The sequence below is a fragment of the Tubulanus polymorphus genome, chromosome 10 (assembly GCF_964204645.1).
Source record: "Tubulanus polymorphus chromosome 10, tnTubPoly1.2, whole genome shotgun sequence".
NCBI classification, from domain to species: Eukaryota; Metazoa; Nemertea; class Palaeonemertea; order Tubulaniformes; family Tubulanidae; genus Tubulanus; species Tubulanus polymorphus.
In genome coordinates this window covers 12,545,899-12,573,376 of record NC_134034.1, presented here as the reverse complement: position 1 = coordinate 12,573,376, position 27,478 = coordinate 12,545,899, and the positions used below count along the sequence as shown (strand labels likewise).

General features: G+C 41.8%; 1 protein-coding gene across 1 annotated transcript; it reads right to left on the bottom strand.

The window, feature by feature from the left end:
* Positions 1–1,828: 1,828 nt before the first annotated feature.
* LOC141911623 (uncharacterized) lies at positions 1,829–26,664 on the bottom strand. Its single transcript, XM_074802611.1, has 22 exons — positions 26,317–26,664; positions 26,001–26,105; positions 21,506–21,731; positions 19,704–19,867; positions 18,113–18,316; positions 17,976–18,031; positions 16,945–17,178; positions 15,966–16,600; positions 15,570–15,709; positions 15,348–15,488; positions 14,471–14,671; positions 13,625–14,071; positions 13,280–13,398; positions 12,570–12,814; positions 11,474–11,812; positions 10,022–10,192; positions 9,109–9,348; positions 8,352–8,508; positions 7,469–7,594; positions 6,608–6,860; positions 6,386–6,471; positions 1,829–6,153 (listed from the first exon to the last, which is right to left on the bottom strand). Exons 1-22 carry the CDS (start codon positions 26,434–26,436, stop codon positions 5,523–5,525), a joined length of 5,040 nt encoding a protein of 1,679 aa, XP_074658712.1. The 5' UTR covers positions 26,437–26,664; the 3' UTR covers positions 1,829–5,522.
* Between the last annotated feature and the right edge of the window lie 814 nt (positions 26,665–27,478).

Here is a 27,478-nt window from a genome sequence, read left to right as displayed (position 1 = left end):
ACCCGGGACACCCTGTACATCATCTATCCAGTATCAGGACCGCTCTGAATCAGTGTCAGTACTGGTTTCGTACCCGTGACACCCGGCCTGTACATCCTATATACAGCTTCAGGAACACTCGGAATCAGTATTAGTAATTACTGGTTTCGAACCCAGGATACCCCTACACATCTTCTATACAGCATCAGGACCACTCTGAATCAGTCAGTTTACGCTGGGTTCGAACCCGGGACATCCCTGTACATCATCTATTCAGCATCAGGACCACTCTGGATCACTGTATCAGTAATTACTGGGTTAGAACCCGGACACCCCTGTACATCCTCTATACAGCATCAGGACCACTCTGAATCAGTATCAGTAATTACTGGGTTTGAACCCGGGACACCCCCGTACATCCTCTATACAGCATCAGGACCACTGAATCAGTCAGTTTGCGCTGGTTTCGAACCCGTACACCCCTGTACATCCTCTATACAGCATCAGGACCACTCTGAATCAGTATCAGTAATTACTGGGTTTGAACCCGGGACACCCCCGTACATCCTCTATACAGCATCAGGACCACTGAATCAGTCAGTTTGCGCTGGTTTCGAACCCGTACACCCCTGTACATCCTCTATACAGCATCAGGACCACTCTGAATCAGTATCAGTAATTACTGGGTTTGAACCCGGGACACCCCCGTACATCCTCTATACAGCATCAGGACCACTGAATCAGTCAGTTTGCGCTGGTTTCGAACCCGTACACCCCTGTACATCCTCTATACAGCATCAGGACCACTCTGAATCAGTATCAGTAATTACTGGGTTTGAACCCAGGACACCCCTGTACATCCTCTATTCAGCATCAGTACCACTCTGAACCAGTATCAGTAATTACTGTGTTCGAACCTGGGACACCCCTGTTCATCCTTTATCCATCACGACCACACTGAATCACAGTAATTGATGGGTTTGAACCCGGACACCCCTGTACATCCCCCATTCAGCATCAGGACAACTCTGAATCAGTATCAGCACTGGAATATAACACTGGAATTGAGTATCAATCACTCTGAGTCAGTACCTGGGAGTGGGTTCGAACCTGAGACACATTATTTATCCGTTTTTTCAAATAACTAGTTCTCTTTAATTCTGGTAGATGGCGCATGTGAAATATGGTTCAGCAAAAATGATTGCCATTGTCAATTCTAGAAATTTGACAGTTCAGCGAAATTCCAATAGATGGCGAACATGTCGTTATTAGCCATCTATGCATGACAACTCTAAACATCAGGAACACTCAGAATCAGTATCAGTAATCACTGGGTTCGAACTCGGGACACCCCTGTACATCCTCTATTCAGCATCAGGACCACCTTGAATAAGTGCCAGTAATTATTTTTTTTAAGATATCAACATTTCACCGTACGGTGCTGCCGCTATGCTCATTGTTAGCGGGATTTTCATACACTAACGTTAGTCAACTCTGGCAAGCTAGGGTTACGGAGTATTACTGGAGAGCACGTCGATTGCCAGAGTTGACTAAAGTTAGTGTATGAAAAACCCGCTAACGATGAGCCTAGCGGCAGCACCGTACGGCCGGTACACGCCAGTACATCCTCTATTTAGCATCAGGAACACTCTGAATCAGTACCAATAGACCGGGTTTGAACCAGGGACACCCCTGTACATCCTCTATTCAGCATCAGGAGGGTTTGAACCTTGGACATCCCTCTTCATCCTCTATTCAGCATCAGAAGGGTTTGAACCAGGGACATCATCCCTCTTTAAAACAACTCTTCAAGTAGATACAGTAATAATATTCTATTCAATTTAATTACATTGCGCTGTATACAATACATTATAATTCTATACACAGTGTACGAATTTCATCATCAAAAGCTGTTTATAAAAATACACGTCACACCAGCCTTACTTCTATATACACCATTATACAGAGTCTTACTACTCTGAGAAAGATGGCCGCCTCCGTATATCGCACTATGACATCACTATAGAGGTGATCTTATAGAACCCATCTTTTCAATTAAATCATGGTCTTCTTTTCATGAATGTACGAAAGAAGTTTAAAGTGGTGTCCTCTTTACAAAGTACAGCCGACCAACTGTTTACACATAGCATAGTCAAATAATGGTTAACTCCAGTAATCCCCCTATGACATCATAAAATATTTTCTGGAAGTCAAATGGATCAAAATGACTGAGAAGGCAATTTGAAGATGTCATAGGGTGATTAAGGGGCAGCCATTTTGAATAGTAGAATATGATGGACAGTTTTATTATATGAAATATTTGGACGTTTATCATTTATATAAATAGATCATTATAAATAGATATTTGTGTAGTTCAGAGACGGCTGAAAAAGTGATAGAGCAGACGGACAGAATGGATGGATAGCACAGATGAATAGACAAAAACCCTTAGTTACTGCATCAGTGAATTATTGCTGGTACCAAGACCCCTGGACCCAGATATACAGTTGTAAGTTTGAGTTAACTCTGAGTCAAATCTCAACTCACTGAGTCCGACTATTGGGTGACTGGAACCTGGAGATTACTATCGATGATCATTCCAAGTCAATATCAAACTTGAACTTTCATAACAAATTTCTTATTTAGAGACAACCTATAATTAGTATTGGGTTGTACATTACTAGTAACATTCCAGCACACTAGAGGGCAGCACCAGCTAGATAAATAGTTGAGTATTGAAACCGTGTTTGTCACAGGGGGCCGTGAAACACCCCCAACCCCATCCCATCTCTTGGATATGGAGTTCATGGAAGTCACTGGATTTCAATCACAGTATTTGAAATCATGGACTAAGTTTAAGTCATATCTCGAGGTCGGGTTTTTGCGAAAAAGTTTAAGCCCCCCAAAAAAATCTGTTGCAACGTTATGTCCGCTGAAACCGGATCGAAATTCGGAGCGAAAACTTTTTCATGAAACCCGACGACGACGTCTGTGAGCAGTATTCTAACAATATGAGCAGTTAAACGGTTTCCATAGCTACCGTATAAAATTTTGAATATACACACTCTGTGTCGCGATCTACATCATTCTATTGTACATCATTTTGACGACCATGAATTCAAATTCACATTTCGAATAACGTCTTACTTTGATAAATAAATAAATATATTCTATATCGAATTATGATTTCAGTTCTATTGCACTTAATAAAAAAAACTACAATACATTTTACGCTGTATTTAATCAATATAATGTCTACAATCAATGTTCTACGATGCACATACATACAATGTATGAATTCATAGTTCAGGTCCCTTTTTTATACGTTTTCATAGAAATATCACTAAAAGTTAGTCAAATATCTTAAGATTCTAGAGGAGCTGTGTTAACCAGGTTTAGAATAAATACAACAAGACAAGTAGTACTTAATCCTCTCAGTCCTGACTAATCAATACCCTATAGTGCTGGAGATAATTTGAAAATTTTTAAAAATTCCACCCTAGTGTGTTGAATAACGGGAATACCACTATAGTGCATCTACACCGCGGCGCGGTGTATCGTTAGTTACTAGTATTTCACTATGTTTGACAGGTGCTGTCATTTTTCGAAGAGAGATAAATACTAATTACATCAATACACCGCAGTGCGGTGTACTAGCAAAATCTATCAGATTTATACACCGCACTGAAAGGGTTAATCGGTAAACTTGTTTATTTGACGCACAAGCTTTCACTACAAATGTATAATATAGTAGCTTCATGACTCATTCACATGACGAAGCTTCTATATAAAGTAGCGAAAGCTCCTGTTCCCAATAAACTAGTTAACCTACATAGTTAAGTACTACTTGTCTAGTTGTATTTATTCAAATATCGAAGCCCTATTTCCTGTTGGAATGAAAAAGGTTTTTAGGACCGAGTTCCACAGTTACCGGCAAGAAAAATTGGAACCTCCGAAAGCGAAAATCGATTTCAATTAAAACTCCGACAGTTGCGGGACTGAGCCGCGGAATATTTCAATGACCGGACGATGACCCGTGTTGAGGCGGGGGACACCATTCAAAACGCATTCCTCACAAAGTAACGTATAATACACAATATACAAAGCACATGAATACAGATTGTAACGTATAAACATTCATACAAATTAACTACAAACTCGCTAATTATCAATTCATTTAAAACGATAAAACAATAATAATAATAATAATAAGTTTTCTTGTAACCTTAGTAACTGATTATAAGCCAATATTGATAGTTTAACTAGCAAAGAAATGCTAAATTATAATTATATTAATCGTAATGGGATACCGGCAACGCTAAGTGAAGATTCCGCCAGGTGTCGCTAGTGGCACTGGGTTTCTTCTGCATTTCGATTAAATTCTTGAGTCAACTTTTCTGATTAGTTAATCAATTTTCGGTGAAATCTATAACCGTACACTGAGTGAGAAAGTGAATCTTTATATATCTGATGACTCGTTAGATAATTTTCAGATTTGGAAGCCTAAAAACAAGGTTCAAATAGCAGTGAAACCAAACTAATTTTCACTACAAAGGACCTAGTGTTTTGTTGCGCCGTCTGGTGAGTGCTGGTATCCCGTTGGTTTAGAATATAAATTGAGGTAAAGTGTACTCTCTCTCTAGCTTGTGGACTAAATTCGAAGTGAAGTCCACGTATGATCGAAAACTGGATCCAACTTCGAGCGTACCCTGTCCACTCGCACTGGCCCCGCCTTCCTCTCCTGTCAATCAGACCATCCCACGCTCCTCCCCCTCGTACCGAAATACTGACATACAAAGCACCATATGACGAACTAACAATATCCGATGAAGCAGACGGCGGTCAACTTGGTTTACACATCGAGAATATAGAAGATTTGCAAAGATAATTTGCCCTAATGATTCACTAGCAAACTCTTATTACACAACAGATTAATCAGTTTAAACTGAGATGAAAGTTTAATACATTGATACAAAGAACGAGCACAGAACTATTGTCTTATATTACACGAACGTTACTGCTATTGATCAAACGCGTCTTAATTACGGAAAATCTTCAACAATTCAGTTCATATACAGAGTAAAAAAGTACAAAGAAACACAGTTCTAGTCCGAGAACCTAGTTCAACAGTTTAAAGAAACGCAGTTTTAGTCCGAGAACCAAGTTCAACAGTTTAAAGAAACACAGTTCTAGTCCGAGAACCAAGTTCAACAGTTTAAAGAAACGCAGTTTTAGTCCGAGAACCAAGTTCAACAGTTAAAAGAAACGCAGTTTTAGTCCGAGAACGAAGTTCAACAGTTTTCTGTAGACTTCGACTTGGCCACAGTTAGAATCAATAATAGTTCATTACCAACGTTTTTCAAGATTTTAAACTCAGAAATGTGGAACTGGGTCCAGCAACTGTGGAACCGGGTTCAGTAATCATGGAACTGGGTCCAGAACTGTGGAACTGGGTCCAGAACTGTGGAAATGGATCCAGAACTGTGGAATTGGATCCAGAAACCGTGGAAATGGATACTATTTAGTAATGATGAATATACGTATCACACTTTAGCACCGGATCTAAGATCAGCTATATTATACTGAGGCGGAGGTGGATGATGTGTTCGGGATGTATAGTCCCGATACGTTGGCGTACCCGAATCCCGATACGTCGGCGCCGTTTCCCGATACGCTTTACGCGGATCGTCGTAGTCGCCGATCACGTTACTATCCGACGGATCGTTAATGACAATAGATGGCGGCACCGACGAACTGGAACCGAGCGGTTTTTTGTTGTAATGCGTGTGTCCGAGGTATCCTTTAACGGGCGTTTGAGAGCGGGCGCGTTGTTCGCGGGCCGTCTGCCCGGTGCTCGCCCGGTAAAACTCTCCGCTCGACATTCTCACGTGTTGTATATGATCGTAGATCGGCTCGCCTCCGCTACCGCCGCTGTAATGTCGCTGTTGCAGCGCCACCTGGCGGGAATGTTCGATTTGAGCTTGTTTGCGCCGAGCGTGTTCCATCCGCCGCGCGTGTTCTAGTTCTTGACGTTGCGCATAGATGTCTCTGTATTGATCCTGACGGTGAAACGCGGCTTTGATTTCGTCGAGGTTTTGATAGTGGTCATAGTTGTCGCGGTTTATTCGAGGGTCCGAATAATTATTACCGCCCCTCGACGACACGTGCTGACCCCTAGAAATAATAGACGTAATATCATGGATGAAAAACGGTATTAGAATCCTCAAAATTCAACGGTCAATTTCATAGAATACGTTAATCCACCTATGACATCATCAGATCGTCTATCATCTGTGTCGACATAAATCACCCTATGACATCACAAATTAACATGATAACTAATCATCAATTTCATGATGTCATAGGGTGATGAACAGTAGCGGCCATTGTTCAAGGTTATTGTTACCTGTGGTATGGATTTTGATTGCTGGAATATCGCGGAGGCATTAAATCGTAATGACTGTGGCGCCACCTACTGCTCTCTTCCGCCCTCTGAAAAACGAGAGAAAAAAAAACTCAAAACATTAAAAAGATAAAATTCCTCTTTTGTCAAATTCACTAATTTTCCCCTGATTTTTCTATTTTCAGGTGACAGTGGCGCCACCCTGTGATTTCGTCTAACTCTTACCCGTCTCTGCTCATCAATTTCCATCATCTCTTTATCGGCGTCGTCGTCGCGGGATTCCGTCGGGTAAACCCCCTGTCGCTCCCGGTGACGTCGCTGGTGCTCGTGGCGTAATTGATGAATCCATTCGGCGCGATTAACGCCCCCTGGTGGCTGTATCGGAGACTGACGTTCTCGTTCTTTAATATGCCGCTGGTAACTCGATTCTTGCTGTTGTTGTTTTTCCTGCAGACGTTTTTGTTGTTCTAATTTTTGTCTGAGAACGAAACGGAAATTTATAGTCATATAGCAGCCATCTTTATTCATCAACGGAACAATCTCAATTCAAATTCAACTATTTCTAATTCTAAATCATCAAATTTAACCAAGAACTGAAGAACTGTGAGTTTAGAGTTTTGAAATAAGTTCATTTTCGATGATTCAAATTGATTTAAACTCACAACTGTGCAACTGGGTTCAGAACCATGGAACTGGGTGTGGGAAAGGTGGAACTGGGTCCTGGACAGTGGAACCGGGTCCGGGATTGTGGAACTAGGTCCTGGTCTGTGGAACTGGGTTCAGAATTGTGGAACTAGGTTCTGATACTGTGAAACTGGGTCCTGAACCGTGGAACTGGATCTGGGAACGTGGAACTGGGTCCTGGACTGTGGAACTGCGTGCTGGACAGTGGAACTGGGTCCGGGATTGTGGAACTGGGTCCTGGGCTGTGGAACTGGGTTCAGAATTGTGGAACTAGGTTCTGACACTGTGAAACTCGGTCCTGAACCGTGGAACTGGATCCTGGACTGTTGGTTCTGTTTGATACAATTTCAACTTATTTACGTGTAGATGATTAGAATGATTTCGGTAAAGTACGGAACTCACTTCTCAAATTCTGCTTGTTTTTTCAGTATTTGTTCTTGTTGATGTTTTAGTATTTCTTGATCTCTCAAACGTTGAGCTTCTATTTGAGCGTTTTTACCGGCCGTTTTATTCTTACCGCTTTTACGACTACAAACAAGACAATAACAAGACAATAAAACCCGCCTTTACATTGAGCTAATGGTCCTAAACTGGATCCAGGGTTCTTACAGATCAGGGAATCTGAAATTCGATCATATTTCCCTGACCATTGACTAAAAATTCCCTGATTAAAGATAAGAAAACTTCAGTGAGGTCTCTTATCAAGAGGTTCCTTGCGCCACTCGTCACCAGCAAGAACAACAAGACACCAACAATTCAAATTCCCTGATTCAATTATAAGATATCCTCAGTGAGGGTTGTTTCTTATCAAGAGGTTCCTTGCGCCACTCGTCACCAGCAAGAACAAGACACCAACAATTCAAATTCCCTGATTAATTATAAGATATCCTCAGTGAGGGCCGTTTCTAATCAAGAGGTTCCTTGTGTCACTCATCACCGCCAAGAACAACATGACACCAAAAATTCAAATTCCCTGATTAAATTATAAGATATCCCCAGTGAGGGCCGTTTGTTATCAAGAGGTTCCTTGTGTCACTCATCACCACCAAGAACAACATGACACCAAAAATTCTAATTCCCTGATTAAATCATAAGATATCCTCAGTGAGGTCTCTTATCAAGAGGTTCCTTGTGTCACTTGTCACCAGCAACAACAAGACACCAAAAATTCAAAATTCTTTTCCCTGATTTTTCCAGATCAGTCAGAATTCCATGTTTTTCCCTGTAGGTTAAAATAAATCTGATCTGATCGGCAGGAACCCTGCGTATCCTCCAGGAAACTTACTGGAACAAACCCTTGAAAATTCCACCTTTCTTCTCTTTGTTTTGTTTCTGTTTTTTCTCTGGTGTTTTCTGATGATTTCCGCCGTCGTAACTGAACGACGAACGAGCTGAATTCGATTGACGACTAATCGATAATATTTCACTGCCTTCTTCTTCAACTAGAAAAACAATTAACATTTAAACCATTTAAAACCGTTGTGAATCATTAATTCAATCAGAACCCGGTTCGACAGTTCGGTTCCACTGTTTGGTTCAATTTGACAGAACCGTGGAACTGAGTTCTGAACTGTGGAACTGGATCCAGAACTGAGGAACTGGGTTCTGAACTGTGGAAATGGTTCCAGAAGTGAGGAACTGGGTGCCAGACTGTGGAACTGGATCCAGAACTGAGGAACTCGGTTCTGAACTGTTGAGCCGGGTTCTGAACTGTGGAAATGGTTTCAGACTGTGGAACTGGGTTCTGAACTGTGGAAATGGATTTTGAACTGTGAAACTGGAATATAGAAGTGTGGAACTGGATCTAGAAGTGTGGAACTGGATCTCGAATGCGGAGCTGGGTTAAGAACTGCTGAATTGGATTCAGAACTGTTGAACTCAACATTATTATTCTCTACACAAACCTAAAAAAATTTCATTCTAAAATATCAAACTCAAATCCGAATCCTCCACAGTTAGATTTGAAATTAGTTCGATGTTTGATCTCTTTAGAGTCAAACTGTTGATAACCATGGTAACCATGTTCCGCTTAAGCTACTTACGAGCGTCCATTGTTTCTAATGGCTGTTCGTCGTACGACCGATCGACCGCGGCTCGGAAACTCTCGTTACAACCGCGACCTCGAACTACGGCAGACGGAGTTCTCCAGTATCCATCGTCGTCGGTAACGATCTCTTTAACCATCGCCTGTAGACTTTCTAACGACGACGATTTCTTCATCCCGAGCGTCGGACCGATCGTGTCGCCACCTGTCAGCTCCGACTGAGACGACGAACGATAATCTGTTTCGGAGAAAAATTCAAAGCAAAATTTTAGAATAGCAGCCATTGTTGTGGATGAGATTGGTTTTAATACTTCACGGATTTGGTTTCTCTTAAAATGAAGGCGCAAAATCCTTTTTTGTGAAATTGCAGCCCTTGGCACGGCTTCATAGACCGGTGTTACCTTTAACTCCGGGGCTAACTCAATTGAAAATGAATTAAGTTAGCCCACCGGTTAAAGGTAATACCAGTCTATAAAACCGGCCCCTCTGTTCTGCAACTATTGCTTAAATTTGACTCTTGAGTTAGAAAATTAGTTCATTTTAAATGTTTTAATGAACTCTCGAGTCAAAACCAAGAGATAACTGTGTAACTGAGTTCAGGGCTACGTTTTCAGAGGGTTTTGTCATCAAATCATTAGAATACAAGGAAAAATAACAGAAAAATTCAAATATTCACTAAAATGAACTTGTTTTATGGCTCCAAATATTGTCTCAATGAATCATCAATATTTACAAAGAAAAGATAAGTTTTTATTTCAGTTATTTTTGATTCATTACTAGTAATTCAATCTATTATCAATTTTGATTTCAGTTATTCATAGATTTTCTTAAGTCTGGAATTCTTTAAACGTTTTCTTATATATTGTAAGCAGACGGAATATAGAGGGCGCTTCTATCTCCATAATACATACTATCCAGTTCCGAAGAGGAAGGGTTTAAAATACAGTCAGCAGATCCAGCTCGAGTGACTTTATTCGGAGAAATCAACGTAAGATTAGGTTGACTACCGCCGTGACGCCGAGACACGGCGAAATTATCGGACTGGTTTTCATCATGCAAATTGGACTGGTTCCCATGCATGTCTGTAATCAATACGAATATTAGTGGTGAGTAGAACGTTAAGCAACATGCAATAACAGGCAACAACATGCAACTTAATACAGAGAGACAGGAACCTCTTATGAACAAACTGATTCCATTTCTAGAGAAATCATAATTTCAAACTGTGAATTTGTTTGGGTTTGTCATAATGGAGGTTCCTCTGAATCAAAAATGCGCAATCATTATAAATTTTCGATTCAATTGATTAATCATTGAATAAATGACATTTAAACAGAATTGAACAAGTCGTCAAGTTGTCAAGCGCTAACAATGCTAAAGTTTAAACTTAGTCGTTTGAGTAAAGTACATGTATTTCTAGACACCATTAAAACCAGAGAATAAACCATAAAACCGTAAGATCAAATATCTTTAAAAACTAGGTGAGGCTACTGTAATCTATGGTGTGAGTGAGGGACTCATGGTGCGAGGGATCTACAGTGAGGTCCCCGAATGAGGGCTATAGAGTGAGGGTCTACACTGAGGGTTTCTCGTAGTGTGAGGCCCCTGATGGGGTCTACAGAGTGATGGATCTCATGGTGTGAGGTCTATGAAGTGAATATGTCCTGAGTTTCAACTAGTTAGCTACTGATTGAATCCTTTAAACCAACATTAGACAAGCGATGAGAGACATAGAGAGAGGGAGAAGGGAGGGAGAGAGAGAAGAGAGGAGAGAGAGAAGAGAGACAGAGAGAGGAGAGAGGGATCTGCTCGTGCTTGGGCCTGTGTACAACAAGACACAGGGTCTGATCTAAGCACTTGTCCGATTGCCCGGGACAAGTATATCTCATCAGGGCAAGTAGGCAATCATTATCACTTGTCCATCGGGCTAGTGCAATTTTATGTCACAAAGCTTTTTTCCCACTCGATACAACGGACGATAGTGCCACCAATCAGACTGCCTGTGTAGTAGGGCAAGTACTTTTGGAGGGGGGCAAGCGAAATTTCAGATATGCTTGTCCCCCGGGCAAGTGGCTTTCATTCCTTAGATCCGGACCCTGAGACAGATTGACTCAATTAGGAACCAGCAACGTGCGACGTTTAAACACTCAACCTATAACATACACCACGACCCGATTCCACAGATCTCCGCTTTAAATGACTCGCAATTCTGAAATTAGTTCATCTCTAACTCTACCCGACTGTGGAACCGGATCCAAGATCTAAATATAAATAAACACCACAAATTCCGAAGAGCGATAAAGATAAAAACTACGTAGGATGAATTGTTTGTGTTGGGTGCTGATAAATTGATTTATACTAACAACTAGAAAGCTCTGATGAAGGTGCCGGGGAAGGCGGTGAAAAACCCGGTCGCAACAATGCGTCCCATTCTTGTTGCTGGGTAACGCATTGATCCACCAGCAATTCCCATTCTTTGTCTAAAGACTCGATTTCGGTCCAACTCGAGCGTATACCTGAACTGATCACCGTGATCGGTCGAAACCTCCGACGATCCCAGCTCGACGCGTCGTCGTTGCTACCGGTTACCGCGCGTCGATTGTTGCCGATGAGACGACGGTCCCAGCTGGCGGTGCCGTCGTGGCCGCCGGGGTACGGAGGCGGGGGCAGGTTGCGTAACGCGGGCGGGGGTGGTGGGATCTCTGCAAACATAATTCATATACAAATCAGCAAATAAAAAGACTGAAATCAAATTCCGATGAAACATCGCTATTCTATACAGAAGGCGGAGGGTGGCGGCGAGAACAGCAGTTCACTCACCATCCTGTGATAAAATAAGACCCCAGTTCTACAGATCTCTGTCGGAAACTAAACTCTTGAGTAGAAACATCGAAAATTAACTAATTTTCACTTTATAGAGCGCATTAACTAAACTGACTTCTGTAGAACTGGGTGCCGTATTTTCATACGGACTATAATCAAGGCATTTATTTGTTCAATTACTTGAAGCACGGATTACGCCCCCAGATTTCTACAATCATTCCGATATCATCAAATTAGGAAAAACATTTTTCTTCGTTAGTCCTTCATGTTCTCATGTTTTAAACACCAATATACAAATCTTTCTAAAATTTTCATTTCTTTCCCTTCGTCCTCCTGTTTTTTTCTCGGAAAAAAATCTGTGCTCCAAGTGATTGAAAACAAAGCCTAAATCGATATAATGAGTAGAATTCGTTAGTAAAAATTTGTTAGTTAGAAATTTAGATTAGTAAAATCGATTTCAGATTGTGTTTCTGGGTTCGGAGAGATTGATCTGTTTTGTGCTTGACATGCGAATAATTCATTCTCAACGATCTTGAATATTAGAGATGATTTCCTCGATTTTCGGTTGATTCAATTGAAATCATACAGAAAAATAATTGTTACCACGGCGTCTAACAATGTACACCGTTAATTTACCTCCACTGCCGGTTTTAGAAACGTCTGCTGCTGGTTTTTCCTCCTTTACGTCGGAATCATTCCTCGGCGATGATGAAGATTTCGTCTCCTCTTCGTCGTCATCCTTCTTTTTGTTCGCTTTCAGTTTCTGGTAGGTTTCGGTTTTTTTCGCGTCCTCGTGACCGTGGCGCTTCTCCGACATGCTCCGGCGACCGTAGCCCTCTCGCTCGAACGGTATCATAGCCGGGTCGTCCTCCGTCGGAGTTCTACAATAAAACAAACGGTTTTTTTTTACGGTTTTACAATTTCAACATCGTTTGTTAGCGAGTTCCACTTTGGTCTGGTCTAAAATATTAGTCTACGTTGGTCTCTTATCAATCCGTGGTTCATAGGTTTGAATTCTGGTAATGACACAAGAGTTTCTGCGTCGAAGGTTCTTCTACTGGTTTTTCAAGTTGGCCACTTTTCTTTGACTTGCTTTTCCCCCTGACTATTCCTTGACATGCACAGGTTGTTTTCCTTGACCTGATCTGCTAAGAATTCACTTAACACAGTCAAATACGTAACCCATAGATGGAAGCCATCTATTTAGCAATCTCAATAAATTTCCCAACTTTTCCCTGACATTTAGCTTTTTTACAAAATGACCCGACTATGGCCACCACTCAGGAAAAAACGCTTTTGTGTTACTGTGGATATTAGTGGAAACAGTGGATATTAGTGTTACTTACTGTGGAACTGTCTGTTCCACGGAATCCGATGGACTGTTGTCTGGTGTTGGTACAGTCGGAGGATGCACAAACCCGAGTGAGGAACGAGGTCGCGGTTTCTGAGGAGTCACGTTCACTCGCTGTAAAATAAATTCAAAACCATTCTCTCAATTCTGATTGGCCACAGTTTTCTGAAATATCGCCCAATCGAATTAGCTTTTACTTCAAGAGTAGGATTTGGTTTACATTTATCACCAAACTACCTGAAATCTGATTGGTCAGTCCGCAGAAATATCGACCAATCACTATTTACAGTGAGATTATAGTTTCCATCTGAAATCTGATAGGTTTAAATTGACTGGTTACCTGGGTAACGGTATCGTCGATCATCAATGTTTCGCCGATTGTTGCGTTTAACGTTACCGAATCGTTGAATCCGTTTGTCATACTACCAGTAGATGGCGCTGCTAGCTCGTCATCGCCGGACGCAACGATGGAAGATTTCGAATACTGTTGCTGTCCGCCCGACGAGATTAATACTGACGTATCCGTCTGCTGCGCGGGCGTCGTCGTGGAAACGGACGATTCTTCGTGGTCGTCGCCTAGATTCTCGAAACTGAACGAACCGCCGTCAGATGGCGTTGGCGTCGGCGCGCCGGTACGTCGCGTCACCGCCAGTAGGATGTGACCGCGTACCGGGCCGTCTGCTTGCATCGCCCGACGCAGACAATCCATCGCTTCTCCGTTCGATTTACCGATCAACGAGATTCGATTCACTTCGATCAACTGATCGTTCACTTTTAAATTACCATCCTTTAAATTAAAGAAAACGGTTTTTTTAAACCATTTCGGTGCGGACTAATTCAAGAAATTTCAATTTTTTGAATATCTAAAAATTCCAGCCCAGTGGGTTAAATAAACGGCATAACGCTATAGTGCATCTGCACTGTAGTGCGGTGTATCATTAGTTACTTATATTTATCTCATACGACAGGTGCTGCCATCTTTCATTAGCGATGAAAACTAATTTCTTTACATATCAATATATGGCGGCGCGATGTACTAGTGAAGTCCATCGCCAATTTATACACCGTACTGCGGTGTAGACGCATTGAAAGGGTCAAAGGTTCACTAACTTGCCTGAAGAGGGGAGATGAAGCTATCCAAAACGTTGGCAATGATTTACTCGTTCGAAAATGAAGTTTAACGTACCTTGAATGCAGCGCCACCTGTGATGACTGCTTTCACGAATATTCCGAGGTCGCGTGTAATCCCTCGCTGTGTTATAGTCTTACCCTTGACGCTGACGCCGAGTCCGGCGGAACCGGTGTCGTTTAGCGGTATCTCGAGTTTTATCTGATTTAAACGACGTAAACTTTCGACGTCGCTGTCATATTCAGCGCGGTCTTTCGGCTGAAATAATCAATATCAAGACCGGATATTATTCAAAAATTCAAATATAACTGAAATCGATATCAGCAGAATTCAAATTTAACCGAAAACAACGCAAGCAGACGGACATTATTCAAAAATTCAAATTTAACTGAAAACAATGTCTCAGCAGATGGACATTATTCAAAAATTCAAATTCAACTGAAATCAATGTCTCAGCAGACGGACATTATTCAAAAATTCAAATTTAACTGAAAACAATGTCTCAGCAGATGGACATTATTCAAAAATTCAAATTCAACTGAAATCAATGTCTCAGCAGACGGACATTATTCAAAAATATGAATCTAACAAAAGAATGAGTCACTATTCAGCACCATCGCAACTCAAGATATATGAAACAATGGGGTAAAACAGCAGTTGAGGTGGACATTGCTATGTGGTGCAAGTGAGACTAAGGGTTAAATGGACATTATCCAAAAATTTAAGTTAGAGGTTTTACTATGTAAGGGATTTGACTAAATTAGGTGTTTAACTAGGCTAGAGGTTTAACTAGGTCAGGTGTTCAACTAGGTTAGGTGTTTAACTAGGTTAGAGGTTTAACTAGGTCAGGTGTTCAACTAGGTTAGGTGTTTAACTAGGTTAGATGTTTAACTAGGTCAGGTTTTTAACTAGGTTAGGGGTTTGACTGTCTTACCAGTTCTCGAGGTACAGAGAATCGTTTGTCTTCAGGCTCCTGTCTAGAAACGACTATTTGTACGCGGCTGCCTTGAGGAGCGTTTCGCAGAATGTTCACTACGTCTGATTGTAATTTATTCGTCAAATCTTCACCATTTACCTGAATATATTTACATACATTTACATAATCAGTTTTTGTACATTTAACAACAAACAATGAAACCGGATCCATGTGACTCACCTCTAAAAGTCTATCACCGGGTTTCAATCTGCCATCATCAATAGCTGCTCCTTTTGGCAAGATATTCTTGATATAAATCGGACAATTACCGAGAGCCTGGTAATCTCTAGTAGTGATACTAAACCCTAACCCTAAAGCACCTGAAATACAAAACAACTCCGTCACTGTTAGGATTCAAACTATCGATTGTCTGGGGTGGAGAGCTCAGAGAAGAACTACAGAAAGAAACTTTGTCACTGTCAGGATTCAAACTATCAATTGTTGGGGGGAGGGGGAGAGCTCAGAGAAGAACTATCGAAAGAAACTCTGTCTCAGTCAGGATTAAATTTATCAATAATCGGGTTGATAGTTTACAGAAGACCCTGTCACTAGGAGGATTAGGGGATCGGTTGTTACCTTTAGTTAACTCGACCGGAATTCTCACTCCTATTTTGCGAGTATTTGTCGGCGCGTTGAATAAACTCTTCGCAGCCGATCCGTCTCCCGAGAGAGACGTGTTCGGACTCCGAGCCGGTGGTTTCGGCGGTGTTTTTAAACCGGTGGTTTTCCCCGTCGTATCGCCGTCGATGACGGGCGCAGACGCCGTGGTATCCGTCTGCTCCGGCGTCGAATCATCTGTCGATTTCGGACGCGAATTTCCGCCGTTTAAAAGTTTTAAATCACTTTTCGTTAAATCGGTGGTGGTCGTCGTCAGCGGTACCGGCTTCGATTGTTGTGTAGTATCTCCCGAGTTGCTACTCGAACTAATTTTCCGAGTCCGACCCGACGAACCGGTGCCGCCATTTTGTTGTAAAACCGAATGTTTGGCGATTGTTTTATTCGGAGTTGTCGTCACGAGTTGTTTTTGAAGGAGTTTATTAAGATTAGGTTTAGGTTTAATCGGCGGAGGAACCCTACGTCTGCCACCGTTATCTTCCTCTGATGATTGTGATATATCCAGTACCGGCGCGGAGACGTCCGGCGTCGCCGGTTTCACGACGCGTAAACGTAAGTCTTTATCGAGTAACGCTTCTTTGAATATCTCCTGAGCTCTGAAAATTATTACATCAATAATTAAATAACAATAGTTTTGCTGATTTTTAGCTTGTTTACACATTCCCATGACTTTTTTGAGGTCCCTGACTTTTAGCTTTTTTTTTTTTTACAAAATTCCCGACTTTGCCCTGATTTTTAACTTTTTAAGAAAAGTGTATTTTCCTTGATTTTTAGCTTTCTTACACATTTCCCTGAACTTTTCTAAAAACTAGAAAATTCCCTGACTTTACCCCCAGGTAAGTGGCGCCACCCTGCCTTTGCCTCGCATAAGGCGATGAGCTGTATAGGGAGAAGGTTCTCCTGAGGGGCTGGAGGAGGGGGGGTTAGTTTTGATAGATACCTGATGAAATCCATATCGTATAAACTACGAGCGTTGATTTCAATGATTCGATCGTCGACCTCGAGTCGTCCGTCGCGGTGAATCCGTCCGCCCGGTTCGATACCCTGAATTATCAAACCGATCTCGCGGTTTTTATCGTCGTACTCGGGGACGACGTGAATTCCTAACGGACCCGGTTCGCTCTGTATTACGATCATCTTGTTGCGTTTATCTTCGACGCGTAATTCTAATTCACTGCAAATAATAAATCATTCAGTTAACCCTTTCAGTGCTGACTGATTAATACCCTATAGTGCTGGAGATAATTTGAAAATTTTTAAAAATTCCACCCTAGTGTGTTGAATAATGGGAATACCGCTATAGTGCGGCTACACCGCGGTGCAGTGTATCGTTAGGTACTAGTATTTCACTATGTTTGACAGGTGCTGCCATTTTTGAAGAGAGATAATTACTAATTACTAATTAAATCAATACACCGCAGTGCAGTGTACTAGCAAAATCCATCACTGATTTATACACCGCACTGCGGTGTAGACGCACTGAAAGGGTTAAACATTGATGAAACACTCTGAATCCGTTTCTGCTGCAGTTGTTCAAAAGTTGGTCAGAGTTAACCAGTGGATAGTTCACGACACATAGTGACAATTAAAACTTAAATTTGCCCCCCGGGGTAACATTTATTTAGCGGTACTCATTCACTGCAAATAATAAATCATTCAGTTAAACATTGATGAAACATTGCGCGAGTCCATCTCAGTGGCGGATCCATACCTGGCGCGCACCCTTTTTCGGCAGAGTGACCTCGGAATTTTCTACGCTCAGAATGCATCTAATTTTTCAAAATTTTCTGGAGGAGCATACCCAGGGTTAGTGACCCGAGTAAGTAGAGCGAACCCCCTTTTTCCGAAAAGCTAGATCCGCACCTGCGTCTGCTGCAGTTGCTCTAAAATTGGTAAGAGTGGATAGTCGACATGGCTACAATTGCCCCCAGAAGAAACAATCCGAGGCACTCTCCGAGCAATTTTACTTACGCGTTCTCATCTTCATCAGCAGCGCCCCCTACTGGTTCTTTACGCGGACTTAGAGCCTGAAAATGATCGAATAACAATTTTTTAAACTGTTGAAGAATTTAGTCGTTAGACGGCGCCGTAATCTCCCGAGGTCCTACCTGACGTTCCTTCTCCTCGTGCTGCTCCTGCGCCCTCTCCTGAGCCTCCAACCACTTAAACATTGTCGGCATGTTGCCGAGCGATTTACGCGCCGAATCACGATTAAACGCAGAAAACCCGGTACGTTCGTCGTTGCCCCCGACGATGACCGATTTACGGACGGACTGCGGAGACGAGCCGGTCGACCGACTGCCGCTGTGAACCTGCGGAGACAACAATTGTAATATTCATATTCATGCCGTGGCAAGTGAGGATACACCAGGTGTTCTAGTAGTAAGCAATGTTACTGTGGCAAGTGAGGATACACCAGGCGTTCTAGTGGTTAGCAATGTTACTGCGGCAAGTGAGGATACACCAGGTGTTCTAGTAGTAAGCAATGCTACTGCGGCAAGTGAGGATACACCAGGCGTTCTAGTAGTAAGCAATGTTACTGTGGCAAGTGAGGATACACCAGGCGTTCTAGTAGTAAGCAATGTTACTGCGGCAAGTGAGGATACACCAGGTGTTCTAGTAGTAAGCAATGTTACCGCGGCAAGTGAGGATGCACCAGGTGTTCTAGTAGTAAGCAATGTTACCGCGGCAAGTGAGGATGCACCAGGTGTTCTAGTAGTAAGCAATGCTACTGTGGCAAGTGAGGATACACCAGGTGTTCTAGTAGTAAGCAATGTTACCGCGGCAAGTGAGGATGCACCAGGTGTTCTAGTAGTAAGCAATGCTACTGTGGCAAGTGAAGATACACCAGGTGTTCTAGTAGTAAGCAATGCTACTGTGGCGAGTGAGGATACACCAGGTGTTCTAGTAAAGGTAACAATGCTACTCTGGCAGTCGAGGATTTGCGAGGGTTTTTACAAGCACAAAGATGATTCGAATTTAACTTAAGATTTTCTACGTATTTTGAGAATTTCACAACGTTTAAGACGATAAGAAAATTCCTTTTAATCGCAAGTAAACGACCAACTGTACCGCGTCAACTGAGGTGTAAGGGGTTAATAGTATGCGCGAGACCAGGGTTTCTATGTGCATAAATCATATATACAGCTAATTTGATACTCCAGTACAGTGAGATATGCTTTGCCTGCTATTGTGACCCCGCGATCAGTAAATTCCTCATTGATTAGTACAGTATACAGTAATCCATCGCGCTCTCTCTCTCTCTCGCGCTCGCTTGGAATGTGTTTTTTACTAGTCACAAGAGAGCGACGATGATTACTGCTAGTTAATTATATACCATTACTAGTCCCCTCCTTATAGACTGCATTCTGATCATATTCTAAAAACTGGCAACATATTCATGTCAGTTTTTAGGTCTAAATTGAAGAACAGGGACCAGTTGGACAGTCAACACCAGCTTTAGCTTATTTTGGTTCTAATAACTTAAGACCGGTCAAGGAGTAAGACCAGCTATATCCCTTCTAACTACGTAAGCCCAAGCTTATGATATAAGACCATTTTGGACCTTAAAACCAGTCTAAGTAAATTTTGTTTCTAAGACTTTAATCAAGTCATTTCAGTCATGTAGGCTGAGGTGAAGAACTACCCAATGCTTACAACACCCCATCAAAGTTTCAAAATTCATCACGTTTTTTTTACCTTTTCATCGCGATTGACATCATTAACCCCTGACCAGCGTTTGATATTCAACTGTTTGTCGATAGGTGTCGCCGGTGGTGATTTAGTATCAGCAGACGGCGTTGTTGTTGTTCCGATGTTGACTAACGACGGTTCACTGCCGCGACGAACTGTTAAACTCGTCCCTGCGAAATAGATCGAAATATCGAAAATATAAATACAACACACCCAACTTTAGCCGAGCCCAGAAAGCCTATAGATCTTATTAAAGGGTCTATGAATAGAACTTCAGGGATAAACAATGTGGGCGGGAGGGGGATATAGGGGCAGTGGCTACCAGAAGTGCTTTTGGAATTGCCCTCAATTGCAAATATTGTCGTGATATCCAATCTTAGAATCTTTAACTTGGGACTGACGACAACCGTTTTGTTATAGGCAGGCCCAACAGTTTTTGTTAGAGCAGAGAAAAGAAGAATCGTTACATAATTGTTTTTATTTCAGCTTACTGCCCTTTTTTCTGGTGTTTCTCTGCCCCCAAACATTGAAATACAATACGTACGGCCCTGATCCCTGATCGAACCGATGATAAACGACAGAAATTGACGAGTTATTGTTATTGTATTCTTCAATGTCTGTTTTTGTAAGGCAAAAAAAAATATTCTGTTTCTAGTCAGGCCCTTCTGCACAAAATGATGCGGTTTGTTTTTTTTAATGTTCCTACATTTGACTATAGAGTGTGATGGATTAGTCGTCAGGAACAAGTCCGAACGGACGTATAGAGGCCGGCCCTTTCAAAATTGACATCGATATCAACATGGTTTTGGTTTTCATTCACAATCAGACAATCAGCGATGAATAGATCGATCGACTAAACTTCCGCGTTCTGTGACTAGATGGCGCTAGCGCACGGTGCGCGAATCTCGGAGCCGATTTTTGTTTCAGAAAAAAAATTTTGACACGGGGGTTCTAGAAACAGAATACATTTTTAGTTTGGCCTTATAGAAAGCAGTAATTATTTTTTCATCATTTTGAAGTGTATCGAATTGACCCCGATTCAGAAGTACTAGAATAACAGACTGGCCCGGCAGCCGCGATGACGTCACGTGACTAGTGCCTAGTTAATCGTATAAACCTCAATAAATAAATCTTTTTTTTTTCGGCGGTGGGTCGGTCGGGATTGATTTAATAATCGTCCGTGGTTTGCTGCAACTCCGTTAAACATATACATATTATACACACATATCTACAGTGAGTGAACTAGAAATATGGGTTTATAATCACACCTTATTATGTAACATTTATAAAATATAAATCAAACCACGATGAATGAGACGCTGAGAGTCTATTGTATATATCAGAGAATAACCCATAGGGGAAACAGGTGGAAACCTTTCTTGATGAATATTAGTGCGGGGAATGTGGTTGATTACAGAAGGGACCAAAGAAAAGCTATCTTAACTTCGGCTAGGGGCTTCGATCCCTGGTTCTATGGGTTGTCTACTGTCAGGGGCCACTGAGGCATGGTCATACGGGTTGTATTTTTATCTGGGGCCGGTTGCATAGTCATGGCTTAGACTTAAGACCAGTCTCAGACCAACTTAGTTCTATAGAGAATCTAAGAACTGAGACCAATTTTAGTATTTAAGACCACTTTTGGACTTAAGTCACGACAGTGCAACTGGCCCCCGGGGCTATTAAGACCTAGTCTATTTATTGGTCTGGATCCCTGTCTGGAGCTGCTAAGACTGATTCTTTGGGTCTGGATCCCTATGTCTTGGGCCACTGAAACTGAAACTGGATTTGGGCGTGTTTAAAGAACTTACCGATGGCCAGATCGCTAGGAGTAATAACTACATCATTATTGGTAGTGCTGCTAGTGTTGCTGGTGTTGTTGGTGTTATAGTACGACTGATGATCAGTTCCGTTGTGTCTGCTAGTGAATATATCAGGACTAGCAGTACCCGCTGAACTAGCGCTAGTCCCATCTCCGTTATTGTGATGCTGCGAAGAACTACAACTCAACTCGGCTTCTTCATAATCGGCGATGATCTGAAACAACAAAATATCTTCAGTTAATACATCTACAGTTAATACATCTACAGTTGATACATCTACAGTTAATACATCTACAGTTAATACATCTACAGTTAATACATCTATAGTTAATATATCTACAGTTAATACATCTACAGTTAATACATCTATAGTTAATACATCTACAGTTAATACATCTACATTAATTATCGATATTTTCAGATATAGAGAATGAATATTCAAATATAATTTGTTATGAAATAAAGTAAAGACCGAAGTAAAGCCGTTATTCGGCGATATCCGAGGGTAAACCCAGCATAGTTGAAAAAATCTTCCCTCGGCAGGGATTCGAACCTGATGCATCGCTACACTAAGCCATGGTACGAAACCCTGCCACACTAGACAGAGAAGAGGGGCAAAAATAAATCCCGAAGATAAGAAATGTTGAATAAACTTTACTAGCTTAAGGACTATATTCTTTACATTTTTTTATAGTCGCCACAACACGGATTCAGAATATTTCCGTTAATGGTTGCGCAATTAGTAGAGATCAAACTCTGCGGTTGTTCGAGTTTGATTTGTTTTTATAGCGGAACTAATACAAATAACTAATAGAAACTACAGTCATCTATAAATCAAGCATGAAATACAGGAAATTACCTCGACAAGGAGTTTACTACTACTGCTGCTGCTGCTGCTGTAATTTAATACTATCAACAGCCGGGGGGGGGGGGAGGGGGGAATCTATTATTCTTTGTGTTCGATGATATTTTCTTTTCAATAGTATTTTCTTTTCTTAGACCAGAAAATTAGCTCCTGTTACAATATCGGTTTGCCTCAATGATGATGTCATAGGGGGAATTCACGAGGTAGCTGACGAATACAGGTGGAACAGGTGAGGACGGATCGCTGAACTTTCTTTAAACAACTGACACCAGCTGGATTTCACCGCAGCTACGCCCGCCATCAGTAAACTCCTTCCCATCGAAAATTCACCTATTCAAATGTTTTATAGTTTTTTTCTCAGGTAGTGATAGTGAACGTGTTCTCAGCCGGGAGGGGGAGGGGAGGAGGGGGAAGGGGGTAAATCTGATAACACGCTACAGTACAAGTTGAGTAACCAGCTGCCAGAGGCTGCTACGGCGTATCTGATAACTCTATAAACAACATTTAACAAGATTATTTCACTACAGAAATACTTCTACTACAAATACATAACACACATGATTTCCCTTGAGTAGTAGTAGTAGTAACTGTCGGTGGGGGGGGGGGGGACGGGGAGGCCGAGGGGGGATTGCGGGATAAGCATTGGCAAAATTTGAAAGAAAGTACGTTTTCAATCTACAATAACAAATAGAGAAACAATGAGAAATATTTTGCCGCAGGGGTCTGGTCGGAGGTATCATGATTATTCGGGGAAATATGCGAGGTCACTGGCCAATAACCTAGATCTACACTAGGGTCCAGGCTAAAGTAAATAGATTAGTCACTACGCTAACAAACTGTGTGTAATGTGCACAGACGGCCCGCGGGGTTTGTAGGAGCAGGTTTTGAGAGGTTCTGACCGCAACAATTTCAATCTCATGAAAATATTCTACCCAATAATATGAGTCAAGCGGGTCCTTTCTCGTAGCGACAGTTATCATACGATACACGATATACTCCACAATTTACTATCGATGACCGAAACTTTAGGAATGCGTCAGGTTAAGGGGGAGGTGACACAGTATGTGAATAACTCAAGTTCAAGAGTTTGGGTCGAACTTCTGCAAAGTATGATCAAATAAATATAAGAATTTCTGGTCGAGGTCCGGAGTACTGAGGTAGGCAGGTCAGGGGGTATGCGGGCAGTTGACGCGCAGGGGGGAGGGCGACCTCTGCGCTCGCTGCTTTATTGCTGGAATTTCTAGCTGAAGGTGGTAAAGAATTTTTCCCTCTCCTGAGAGAGACAGAGATCAGCTAGTAGTAGTAAACAGTGCGGAATGTGTAGTATTTACTATGAAACTATCATACACCGGGTCGAACTAGAGTTAGAACGTGTTCCCTCCTCGTTTCCAACATAACAAATATCGGATTTACGAATGTTGAGAAAACCAAAGAAAAACCGCTTAAAACTACAAACAAAATTGCCAAAATGTAGTGGCATTATTAATCACTCTTTTTTGTTCCCAATTTTCACTACTCGTTTTGGTTTCTTGAAAATGTCACGTTAGTTTCAGCTACGGGTTTTTGAAAATCTTCGAAATTATGACTGCATCAAAAGACGCGACTTTTTAAAAGCCTGTAGCTAAAACTAACGCGACATTTTATATTCGAGAAACCGATTTTATCAAATTCTTGACACCGATATTCATCGTTTTTAAAGGGAAATGTTTTGAAAAATTTACACTTTGAGAAAACTGTCGCTAAGCCTGTTTTTTTTTTTTATTCACATTTTCTTTAAAACCTTATTCAACTTGGAGTAAATTTCTGGCCATGCGAGAAGAGGTAAACAGAAGGGAGAGGGAGAAGTTGGCAGACGATCGCCTCCACCCGCCGCGCCCCTGGGGAGGATGCATAACTACAGGTAACACACGAATGAACAATAAAGTAAATTTTGAATGTTTGAAATATTCCTCAGGTAACTCTCTCCGCGCTCAGTGAGAGAAAACCGTGCAGATATTTAGTAAACAGCTGGTGGTGCTAATGCGAATAAAACCAAGGCTCGCTCGTTTCAATTTTTAGTTTTACTCGCGCGAAATTCTGAAGAAGACTTTTTAACGTGTGAAGGTATGAAAATAAATCTACGAAATGAATGAAATCCATTGAGACGCACAAAAATAAAAATAACAAATAAAAAACCCATGACTTCTTTTTACGGGCTGGGTGCCAACGTTACCCCAAATAAATCCTCAACCTGGCCCCGGTTTTATTGACCGGGTATCAAAGTTACCGTTAGAGGTAAATCCTCAACTTGGCGTTGAGACATTTGACTCAGAGTCAACCCATTGAAAAATGAACTAATCTTAACTCGAAAAGTTAATTCTAACTCACGACTGTGGAACCAATACCTGGGTGGCCGGGGTAAATCCACAATCTGGGCGCTGTTTCATAGACTGGTTACACCTATGTAATTCGAGGGCCTATGAAACTCAGAGTTAAATCACAAAAACCAGAGCTCCCTCTCCCTCTCCCTCTCCCTCTCCCTCTCTGGCTCAATCGGTAATATTTAAAACCAGGGAAACAAACAAATGGTAAATTCATCTGAAATTCAGCCTCCTCCCCCCCCCCCGCACTAGCGAAACAGAGAAACAAATCGACGTGGCCTGCTGTAAATGAAGGCTAAACAGTTAGAGAGGCTGCTGCTAATTACACACACACCAGTTCTTTGTCTTCTTCGGAAAAAAAATTACCAGCTGACTTATCATCGCCCGAACTGATAAGAAGGAAAAACTGTTTAGCTCGATCGAGTCCATGGCTCGATATATCACCAGATAATCCTCTTATCAGTCACTGGTAATTATATAACGGGATTTAACACACCACACCTACCCTCTCCCAGGCCCTCTCCTCCCTCCTCCCTTCCCTCATCTCTAAAACACTGACTCATAGATTACATTACATAGGAGAAATATATCGGACGCGAGATCCGTAATTCAGAATTTTTCAAGAACGCTAAATGAATTTTTCTCATTGATCAGTTCGAATAAATAGCTGATAATTGGTAATCAACTAGATGAGTGTTTGCCATATTTTACTAAATTACTCAGTGACCTAGTCGAAGTATCTATAACCGAACATCCGTCTGGTATTCAGACTATTCATGACCCCGTTTTAAAGTGTCAAAATAAACCCAGAACTGTCAGGTTATAACCTGACAGTTCTCTCCCTCTCCGAGCGTTATTTGGTAGCCTATACGGAGACTGTGGAACTGGGTAAAAAGACTGCAACTGTCAAGACTGTCGAACTGCTTAAAAAGACTGTGGAACTGTCAAAACTGTGCAACTGTCAAGACTGTCAAGACTGTGCAACTGTTAAGACTGTGGAACTGGGTAAAATGACTGTGGAACTGTCAAAACTGTGCAACTGTCGAACTGTCAAGACTGTGCAACTGTCAAGACTGTGCAACTGTCAAGACTGTCGAACTGTCAAGACCGTGCAACTGTCAAGACTGTCGAACTGGATAAAAAGACTGTGGAACTGTCAAGACTGTGGAACTGTCAAGACTGTGCAACTGAGTGCGGAGACAGTGGAACTGATGAAACCTATGTTCGCGAGACTGTGGATAAACAGTTGTTGTCCTACCTGTTCTCTGTCATCAGCAACATCAATCAGTTTATCATCGGCGTCGAATATACCTCCGTCTGTTAGAGATTGTAACGTATTCACTCGAACCCAGTGATTTGAAGGCTAAAAATCACAAAAAATAGAAATTATTCTTAATTCTCCCCTGATGTTTATCTAAACTATTTGGTTATTTTTCTTTGGTATATTGATTTTTCAATGTCTGAGGCCAACAAAGAAAATGTAATATTCTATGCGAACGCTACTGAATTCGGCCCAGTCACCCCCTCCCCCCCAAAAATAACACTGCCGGCCAACATCTCTAAACTCTACTAACCTTTCCGGTGGCTTTCTTGTAGCGCAAAATACTTTTAACAGTTAAATCTCTGATGAGTATGGATCCATCACCGCAGGGTACAACGACCCTAGTTTCACCAAAACAAACTGTCACCTTCATCTAACAACATCAGAGTGCTGAAACACACCCAGCAGAGTAATGACTGAGGGCTAGGGATGACTAATCCATCTGATACTTTAATCCATGTGTATCTGGTAAATCCGTATATCCACCGAAAGCTGAAACATTGCAGTTTAATCCTGGGACGGTTACGTATCGTTTCGATGAACGGGGACTAATTAACGACGGGTTTAATTGATTATTAATAAGAGGGCTTCCCCGAACTGAATAGTACGCGTAGAGATATACGCACGAATGTCAACATGAACGACTTGGCTGACTGGGGATTCGCGTGCCGCAGTATGCGTTATGCGAACCGGCCGTCTAGTGTCGCCACCATTTTCGACACCGCATGCAGCAGTAAGCGCTGACTGAATCGACCGTTTAGTGTCGCCACTTCTTTTTCGACTCCTGAGAGAATTCGCATGCCGCAGTAAGCGCTGATTGAAATAGACGCTGATTGCGACAAGACAAGACATCTGTGTCGTAATCACAGTCTATGGCGGTGAGAAGAGAGATTTCCAGATACGTGTTCATACACACGGCCTTTACACACGACCAATTGATTCGGCTTGCCGTGCGGGCCGGCGGTGATTGGCCGTACAAAACCCTGCCGACCGATATCGTCTCGAGCATCCTCGCTTCATGCCGATATAGCTACGATCCTAATACATCCACTCTTCGGTGATCTTTCAAGATTATTGACACCGACTACTGGGAAGTCTTTGAAAAATTCTGATAGCCTGGGTTCCGCCCCGGCTAATTCATATCGGACAAAAATTCAGAGTAACGACCATAAAAGAAAAGTTGTGTTTGTACTTGATTTATTAAATTTAGGCTAAGACATGATACTTGTTCCTCCTGGTCGGCCGGGTCATTTTTTGCGTTATTATGCCTTGAGGAACTGATCGATTATTGTAAAATACAAAAGTCTACGTTAACCTTCGCTAACGTGAAGTACAATTTACACAATGTTTATGTTTGGTAAGCAACAACACGAGTGAGAAACAAACAAACAATTGAATATCTATAAAAAAAAATG